This window comes from Prunus avium, chromosome 3 (assembly GCF_965620075.1).
Source record: "Prunus avium chromosome 3, drPruAviu1.hap1.1, whole genome shotgun sequence".
NCBI lineage: Eukaryota > Viridiplantae > Streptophyta > Magnoliopsida > Rosales > Rosaceae > Prunus > Prunus avium.
Genome location: NC_142286.1, coordinates 27,729,866 through 27,739,171, shown reverse-complemented (window position 1 = coordinate 27,739,171; position 9,306 = coordinate 27,729,866). Strand labels below are relative to the sequence as shown.

At 43.0% G+C, this 9,306-nt stretch overlaps 1 protein-coding gene across 1 annotated transcript; it reads right to left on the bottom strand.

The window, feature by feature from the left end:
- Nucleotides 1-2,847: 2,847 nt before the first annotated feature.
- Nucleotides 2,848-4,092, bottom strand: LOC110750513 (uncharacterized). The gene has a single exon (XM_021950849.2). The coding sequence runs from the start codon at nucleotides 4,090-4,092 to the stop codon at nucleotides 2,848-2,850; it is 1,245 nt and encodes a 414-aa protein (XP_021806541.2).
- Nucleotides 4,093-9,306: the final 5,214 nt, after the last annotated feature.

Genomic DNA, 9,306 nt, shown 5'->3' with positions numbered 1-9,306 from the left:
AAATATGGGTTGCTGGATTGAATTTTCCTCCCTTAATAGTACAGCACTTACAGCAATCTTAGTGATAGCCATATATAGGTATAAAGGTTCACCTTGCTTTGGAATAGTCAAGGTCAGGGGACTAGCGAGGTACTTCTTCAGCTGCTCGAAGGCTTCTCTTTGTTCTGGCCCCCATACGCTTCCGTCCTTGTTTCTAATTGCCTGGAAGAATGGCTTACAACGATCTGACGATCTTGAAATGAATCGGCTGAGAGCTGCTATTCACCCAGTCAGAACCTGCACATCTCTAGGCGTCCTTGGATCAGGCATATTCCGCAGCACCTCCACCTTCGATGGGTTGGGCTCGATACCTCGCCTGTTCACTATTTGCCCCAAGAACTATCCTGACGAGACACCGAATGCGCACTTCTTCGGGTTAAGCCGCATGCGGTATCTTCTCAGTATATTGAAAACTTCTTCCAGGCGCCTGACATGTTGGGATTTTTCTTGGCTCTTGACGACCATGTCATCGATGTAAACCTTCCATCGTTTTGCCGATCAAGCCTTTGAACATCTTGTTCACTAATCTTTGATACGTCGACTGTTGTGTAAATACAGCTGCACCAAAATGGATTCAGCTGCATCCTCAACTTGTGATACTCGCAAGTGCACGAGCCGTTCGGTAGTATAGCGTATGTAAGTGCGAGGTCGATCCCACGAGGATTGGTGATTGAATGATTCAATTCATTTTCCCTACACAAAACAGAAATGAAAAAGAAGGGAAATAAATAAAACAAGGAAGAAAGAAAATAACTAACTCAAGCAGATAAGTTCCCAAGTTCAATTAGATTAACGGATTGATTCTAGCTAATGTATGATTAAGCCATGGTGTGTGGTCATAACCTTGTGTTCCTAATTCCCTAATTTGATCATTTGTTGTCTAACCTAAAATTAAGCATTAGGAACCCATTAAGCATAGAAGAACAATTTAAACAACCAAGCATGTATCTAATCCCTGTTGTCGAATGTCCATACATACTCTTCCTATTCATAGTTCAATTCGAATTAAAGTATGGTGTCTACTCTTAATTCAAACCAAGATAGCTAACATGCAAGCCTAAATGGTGATCAATCATTCAAACTAGCATATTAACTTATAAGCATAATGAATAAGAACAAAAATCATAATTGAAACTTGGAAACTAATCAAACTTGAAACTAAAGAAAAGAATTTACATAACAATGAAAATTAAAGTAGAACTTGGAAAGACTTAAAGGAAAATTTCAGCACAAAGATCTCATTATAACAATTGAAAACTAGAAAGAGAAACTAAGAGAATTTGAGGGAGAGAAGGGAAGGGAGCTCTAGAGAAGTGTTTGAGAGCTCCCCCCCTTGGGGTGTGTTTACAAGCTTAGAGAACTTCCCTATTTATAGGCCTAGGGGAAGTGAAAATCTGAATTCAATATGGCTAATGCATACAACACTTGTTTTATAAAATCTGAAATGGTTGATGCACTTGTATTAGAAAATCTTGAATTGGTTGATGCACTTCACCAATAGATCCCACCAGCAGCCCTAGCTCATCTTCATGTCACCATGACCAAGCATCCAACCAGCACATGCTGAGGTCAGCATGACCAGCAACTTCAAGGGCTTACAACTTGGGCTTCTCTTAATCAAATTAGGACTTTAAGCACTCGAAATTGAAGTTAAGAATGTCTTCTTTCCAGCCATATGTTATTTGGGCCAATCCAAGGTCGGAGGAAGAAGTTAAGGCCGAAACAAATTGCTAACTCATTTTCCGCGCTGATAAGATCCATCCTGAGCATGGTTCTGTGTTTGCTAGGTAACGGACTCCAGATTTATCCAATGGGGCTGAATTTTGGATATGTTATAGTAAACACCAATTGGAACAACTTTCATGAAGAATGTGGCCTCATTCGAGCTATGTAGGTTGTTGAAACAAAGCTTGCAATATGACCTACGGAACTGGACTGGCAGGGGGCTGTAGCCAAAATGAGTTTGTCTTTAAGCTCTTCATCCATTCATCCAAATTAGGCCTTAACATGCTTGAATTGCATGAATTATGCTCTCTAAAGTCATCATTATTACCTAAAGCTCAATGAACTGAAAGATAAACACAAAAAGGATTAAAAGCACAAGTTTAACTCAAAAACATAACCAAATCATAAGCTAGAAGGGTACAAAATGATATACAATTATGAACCGATCAAATACCCCCAAACCTAGATTTTGCTAGTTCTAAAGCAAAACAAAAGGAAAACGAAGAAAAATAAAACAAAATAAGAAGTTAACTAGACCACTTTCGTAGGTAACTCGATTGCATTGAGCGTATGCAACAAGCCTTTAAACCTCTAGGCATCCCTAGTAGGAGGAGTTGTGTCTCCTGAGGGTTTAACAGATATGATACCCACAAACGTTTTACTGACTCTACAAAACAAAGTGGTTAGAAAACTTAATAGGTTTGTTAGTCCTTAAGAAAAACAAAAAACAAAAACAAAACAAAAACAAAAACGTTAACCTTCCAACCGAACAGAAATTTTAAACTTCATAGACATGGCTCAACAAGGAACAAAACAAGCACTAAGGAAGTTCCAAACATTATTCAAGTGCTACCACAATCTCACAAAAATCATGCTCAAGGTGTGTGTGTGAAATAGCCATGAAGATACAACTCATGCTTCTCAAACAACGATATGAATTCCTGCAAGAATGAACACAAGTTTGCCAACCAACACCTTTCTATCAGGATAAGTAGGATCCAGAACTTCTTCCCTGAGTGGTTCGATCGTCGGAAGCTCTGAGTTATCCTCCTCCTCTCGTTTTGGCGAGTCCTCCATTAATTGCTATAAATCCTCGCTCTGCTGCGAAGTCGCAGCCTTAGGATTAGTTGCTATGCTGTAGCATCTTCTGGCCTCCACTTGGTCCCCCTTGATATCAATTGTGGTTCTTCCATCCTCAGATATGCACCTCATCACTTGACAACGTGTCGATGCTTCTCCATCCATTCGATGAATCCAATTCCTTCCCATTATAGCATTATACGCGCTCGGCGCATCCACAACTACGAAAGTAACGAATAAGGTCTTACCTGCGGCAATGACTGGCAGAGTCATGTCTCCGATTGGTTGCGCTTTCGTCCCTTCGAATGCGTAGATCGGTGTTGGGTTTGGTTGAATCTCCTTTTCATCTAGCTTCATTCTCTTGAAGGTGCTCCAGAATAACACGTCTGCGCTACTTCCCCCGTCAATCATCACTCTTTTTACCATTGAATTGGCAACGCGGAGGGTCACCACCAGCGCGTCGTTGTGAGGGAATTCAATTCCTTCCATGTCTTTTTGCGTGAACGAGATGACTCTAATCTTTTCCAGGGCTTTGGCAGATTCAGAGGCAGACGCGATCCCGTTTATGCGTCTCACCTTTTCAGCTTGTCTTTTTTCGAATCGGGATCGAGCCTCTCTTCCTTCCGCGGGATTTGACCGGCCATGGATGGTGTTGATCTCCAGCAGTTCTTCATTTGCGATATTTCCGGTCATTGTTTTTGACCCGCCCTCTTCACTTGCCCTATTCTCAGGTTCGGCTCGGTATTGGGATAACATTCCCTTTCTCAGCATTGCCTCCACCTGATACCTGAGACTTCGGCAGTCATCAGTAGTGTGTCCAAAGTCATTATGATGGGCGCACATCTGGTTCCTGTCGCGCTTTTCTGGGGATTCGCGGATCGCAGGTGGTGTTCGGAATATACCTTTGCCCTTGTTCTCGTGAAAGAGTTTAGCTAAACTCACTATGAGCCTGGTGAAGGGTCGGCTCTGCTTAGGTCCATTGCTGAAATCTTGTCTCGAGGAATATCGCTTTGTCTCCACCTTTTGCTCCGGTGGAGGCTTTGGGGTTGCAATGGTGGAAGTGGTGCGCTTTGACTGGGTGAGCTCTTCTTCTTCTAGTCTGATGATTCCATCCGCCCGGGCCATCACCTCCCTCATATCCACTGGTGGGGTCTTCACTAAAGACCTGTGCATTTTTGTTCCAGGTATGACCCCCTCACGAAACGCCAGCGAAGCAGTATGAGAATCACATTCCTCAAGAGTGGACATTTCCTCCGTAAAACGCCTCAGGTAGTCTTTAAGGCTTTCTCCAGTACTTTGCTTCGTGCTGAATAGGATCGTGACGTCTTTCCTTCTTTTCTAATTGCAAATGTACTGAGATATGAACATTTCACAGAGTTGGGTGAAGCCGCCAATAGACCTTGGTTTCAGCTGTCTGAACCAAATCAGGGCCGATCCCGAAAAACTTGAGGGGAACAACTTACATAACAGGGCCTCGTCGTCCCCTTCGAGCACCATTTGTTGTTGAAAATGGTAGATGTGTTCAATGGGATCAGTCGTGCCCTCGAATAGCTTAAACTTGGGTTGGGTGAACTTAACTGGCTTCTTGGCTTTCAGGATGTCTTCTGTGAATGGCGATTTGCAGATTCCCTTCGCCGCCTCCAAAGCCAGTTCAGCGGGCTTTTGTGGCTTGTACCCTCTGATAATCTTCTCGATTTGACTACGCAAATCAGTGTCCTTCGCCCTTTTCGCCATTTTATGCGGGTCGGGATCTTTGTCTTGACCTTCTGCCGTGGCCCTATCACGGGCGCTCGAGTGTGTGCTGCTAGAGGAGTCTCCCTCAGAGACCTCATGTCTCTGCTTCCTCTTGCCCTCTTTTGAGCCCTCACGGCAAGCAGTGTTCTGCGCCTTCTCCAAAGCTTTCTCCGCTACCTTTCTTGTTTCGCGCAATTCTTTCATGATTTCCCTCAACTGGATAACAGCAAGACTTGGTTCCCCATCCATGTGCATGAGTCATTTCTCTTCAGAAAATGTTCGGAAAGATTGTTTTGAGTTCTTTTTATTTTTGTAATTTTGTTTTGTTTTGTTTTGTTTTGTTTTGTTTTTGTTAATGTAATTATTTTTTTTGTTTTTGTTTTTTATTTTGCTTAAGGACTAACAATCTTTTAAGTTTTCTAATTACCTTGTTTTACAGAGTCAGTAAAACGTTTGTGGGTATCGTATCTGTTAAACCCTCAGGAGACACAACTCCTCCTACTAGTGATGCCTAGAGGTTTAAAGGCTTGTTGCATATGCTCAATGCAATCGAGTTACCTACGAAAGTGGTCTAGTTAACTTCTTGTTTGTTTTTATCTTTGTTTTCCTTTTGTTTTGCTCGAGGACTAGCAAAATCTAGGTTTGGGGGTATTTGATCGGTGCATATTTACATATCATTTTGTACCCTTCTAATTTATGATTTGGTTATGTTTTTGAGTTAAATTTGTGCTTTTAATACGTTTTGTGTTTATTTCAGTGTGATAAGCTTGAGAATCACTAATTGCATTTTGGAGACAAGTTAGCTCAAAACGGTGTCTGCAGATCAGTCAACTTCACGGATTGGACTGCACTTGCTCAAGAAGAACCAGATGATGAGCCATACATCATTGGAAAGATACGGAAGTCTATTTTCTGTAGAATTTTACGGTTCATGATTCCGAGTCTTCTAGAGAAAGTTATACATGTTTTGGCAACTTAAGGTCAAATTCGGCAGCATCTGCGTTACTGGGCCAAAAATCACATTTGAAGGCCTTCCGGATTTTTCCTTGAGTTGGGCTGAATATGCTTGGAAAGATAATTCAAAGATCTTCAAGATCCATATTTTTCCAGAATTTTATGGATGGAGAAACAAGCCCAAAACGAGCCCAAAAGAAGACTGCAATGCATTGTCATGCTTGACATAAGCATGAGGTGTTATTGATTGTGGGGAAGTTAGGTGAAGCATATTCAATTCCTATAATTGAGTGGAATTTTGCAGCAGCCAAATGAATTGAAAGATGTTGAAGTGGATGATGCAACACTAAGCTTAATGACAAGAAGAATTGTTTTCAAATGCAATTGTGTGTTAGGTTAAGTTGATGAATTAAGTGTTGTGTGTTAGGTGAAGTTAGTGTGTTTAGAAAATTCAATTGTATAATTCAGATTTTCACTTCCCCTAGGCCTATAAATAGGGTGGTTCTCTAAGCTTGTAAACACACCCCAAGGGGGGGAGCTCTCAAACACTTCTCTAGAGCTCCCTTCCCTTCTCTCCCTCAAATTCTCTTAGTTTCTCTTTTTAGTTTTCAATTGTTATAATGAGATTTTTGTGCTGAAATTTTCCTTTAAGTCTTTCCAAGTTCTACTTTAATTTTCATTGTTATGTAAATTCTTTTCTTTAGTTTCAAGTTTGATTAGTTTCCAAGTTTCAATTATGATTTTTGTTCTTATTCATTATGCTTATAAGTTAATATGCTAGTTTGAATGATTGATCACCATTTAGGCTTGCATGTTAGCTATCTTGGTTTGAATTAAGAGTAGACACCATACTTTAATTCGAGTCCAGCCACTTCTGCCCCTTTCAGACTGGAGAAGTCCCAGTTCTGACCATCCAAAAGCCTTCCAGGGTTCGAAATAGATTAAAGCTCTACCAAACTCAAGCTTTGGTATCGATTTGCAGCTGAAGCCTAGCAGTTGAAGTTGTTAAAAGTCCAGTCCAGCACAGGCGTACCCAGTCCAGCCCAGAACAGAGGCAACTATCCAGACAGAAATGGAAGCACAGCCCTCTTCTTGTCCTTGTATAGTCAGTTTTTCCCTTTTTGAGTCTTGTAAAAGGGAGTTCTGCCTAAAATTGGTTCAATCTGTCATCTTTCATTCTGGCCAGAACTACCGGTTTTCGTACTGAGGAAAATTGTAAAAGTCCTTACCAGTCTAAGGCATAGAAAAGAACTTACTTGGGAGATATTCCTCACCCAAATTCACAATCGCTTGTTCAAAGTCAATAGCTTGGGGCGCAAGTTATTTTTACTCTCAAATCTGTTAGAATTGAAAAATTGCTAACGGTGGCACGCTCGACACACAAAGAAAGTTAATTTATTGACCAACCATGGTCTTTAAATTAATGGGGAACTTTACCCTACCATCACAGGTGCACAAAAAGGGGTGAACAATTTGGCACGCCCAGTGGGACTTCTCAGTATATACACCCTGCAGTATTTTGAAAGTATATGTATATTGGAAGTTCTAGCCAGAACCCATATCGCACAATGGAACGAGACCAAGCAGCTTTCCAAGAAGGACCAGACTCAGAAGAAAGCGACGCTAGACAATCAGCTCATGGCAGTACAGGAAGCAGACGTTCCAGAACTGGTTCCAGGAGGCTGAACCAAATACAGGAAGCCGTGTTCCGACAAGAGGCTACAACACAAAGGAGTCAGGAGTCTTTGAATAATATAACAGCCATGATGCAGTGGCAAGTTAACAGGCAGTTCAGAAAAGACCGCGAGGCCGCTATGGCCAGAATTCCAAATCCTGACGCCATAGTTCAGCAGTTGGACCTTCCCTACGGTCCTCCACCAGGACTGGCATGGCCATATCAAGAGAATCCTCTTATTGCATAGATAGCTGGAGTACCGGGACCCGAAGAAATCCAACCTGGACAGAGGGGCGGAGCCCTTCTCGCCCAAGAACATGACGCCTCAGTCAGGCCGGAAGGACCTGCACCAGTTCAGGTTCCCCAGAATCAGCCAGAACCGCCTGCGCCGCAACCTGTGGCCCCGCGAGATCAACCACTGCCACTTCTGCCTGAGGCGCCAGCTGTGCCACCCTACAGACCAAGAAGAATGGACCCCAATCCATTTCCTCCACTAGCAAGGGGCAGGAGAGGCAGAGGGGGAATTAACCCTTTTGCCAACAATGACAGGAACAGACCAGGGGCAAATTGGAGAAACCATCTGGAGATTGAAGAAGAGGAAGAACATAGGGAGGAAGCTCTGCCCCGATCATACAGAATAGAGCACAGGTTTGATCATGATCAGCCAGAACAGGGACGAAATCCACGTCCTGTCAATGCTTTGAATGACATGGGGGCACTACAGAGAATGATCAGAGAAATGATGGAGCCGGAGGCCAGGAGAGGAGAAAGGCCTACCTACAGAAAGCCGTACCCGGCTTACATAGACCAGATACCTTTACCTGCAGGTTTCAAAGTACCAAACTTCACCTTATTTAACGGAGAAGATCCTCATGCTTCGTCGGTTGAGCACATAGGCAGATTTTCTGTCCAGTGCATAGCTATAGAGAATAATCCTCTGTTAAAGCTAAGGCTTTTTGGGAATTCTCTCTCTGGACAGGCTTTCACCTGGTATACCAGTCTGCCAGCCAATTCTGTGCAGACCTGGGAGCAAATGGAAAACGTTTTCCATGACTATTATTTCAGGATCCAGCCAGAAGTCACCATCAGCGATCTTGCTGCTCTCAAGCAAAGCGAAGACGAACCTGCTCAGGATTTCATAGCCAGGTTTAGAAAGCTCAAGATGAAATGCCGAATCCCTATGGAAGAAAGGCACTTCATTCAGATGGCTCAAACTTCCCTCAAGATTTCTTTGAGAAAAAGATTTGATGGGGTGCTGTTCGGAGATCTGGCAGAACTGGCAGACAAAGCATCCAAATATGAGGAACTGCTAAGGGAGGAACAGCAGAAGAGGAACTCTTCCAAAGGCACATACTACAAGACCCCTTTTTCTTCAATCCATTTGATTGAAGTAGAGTCAGAAGAGGACACGGAAGGCTCAGAGGAAAGAGAGGTTGCAGTGGCAGAAATGGCAAAGTTAAAACATCCTATTAGCTGCAAAGCTCTTACAAAGCCACCAAAGGACCAGAGGCCGCCACCATTCACAGGAGGATTTGTTCCAAACAAACCAACACAGAACAAGGTCTACTCTTTCGATCTAACTAAGGTTGATGCTTTGTTTGATGAGATGCTGGCGCAAAAGGCAATAGAGACGCCTCATAAGCTGCCTAAACCAGAAGAGCTTAAGGGCAGGTAGTATTGCAGATGGCACAACTCTTGGAATCACTCCACCAACAGTTGTGTCGTTTTCAGAGATGTCATACAAGAAGGAATAACTGCATGGAGATTGAAGCTGGCAGAAAAACCTCCCTCAGTTACGACAGATCCTTTTCCCCAGCCCCAAGTTAACATGGTCAACCTGAATTGGCCAGAACGAAGAAAAAATGCCAGTTCCAGCAGGAGTAGAAGAACTGTAAAGGAGGACTTCCAAAGGCCAAAGGCGACCATCTCGGCTGGAATAGTATTATGCAGTAAATGCAAGTGCGAAAGTGAGTTAGAAGTGACTCTGGAGAGGCAGAACCAGGCCACACACAGCGTGTTTGACCGGATTGGAACATCGCACCAGCGAGGCCTAGCTCCGATTCCTCCCAGAAACAGAGTCAGACGAAAGGATTATCTTA

Excerpts from the sequence above, each read along its gene's own strand:
- LOC110750513 (XM_021950849.2), bottom strand. The coding sequence starts at position 4,092 with ATGTCCACTCTTGAGGAATGTGATTCTCATACTGCTTCGCTGGCGTTT.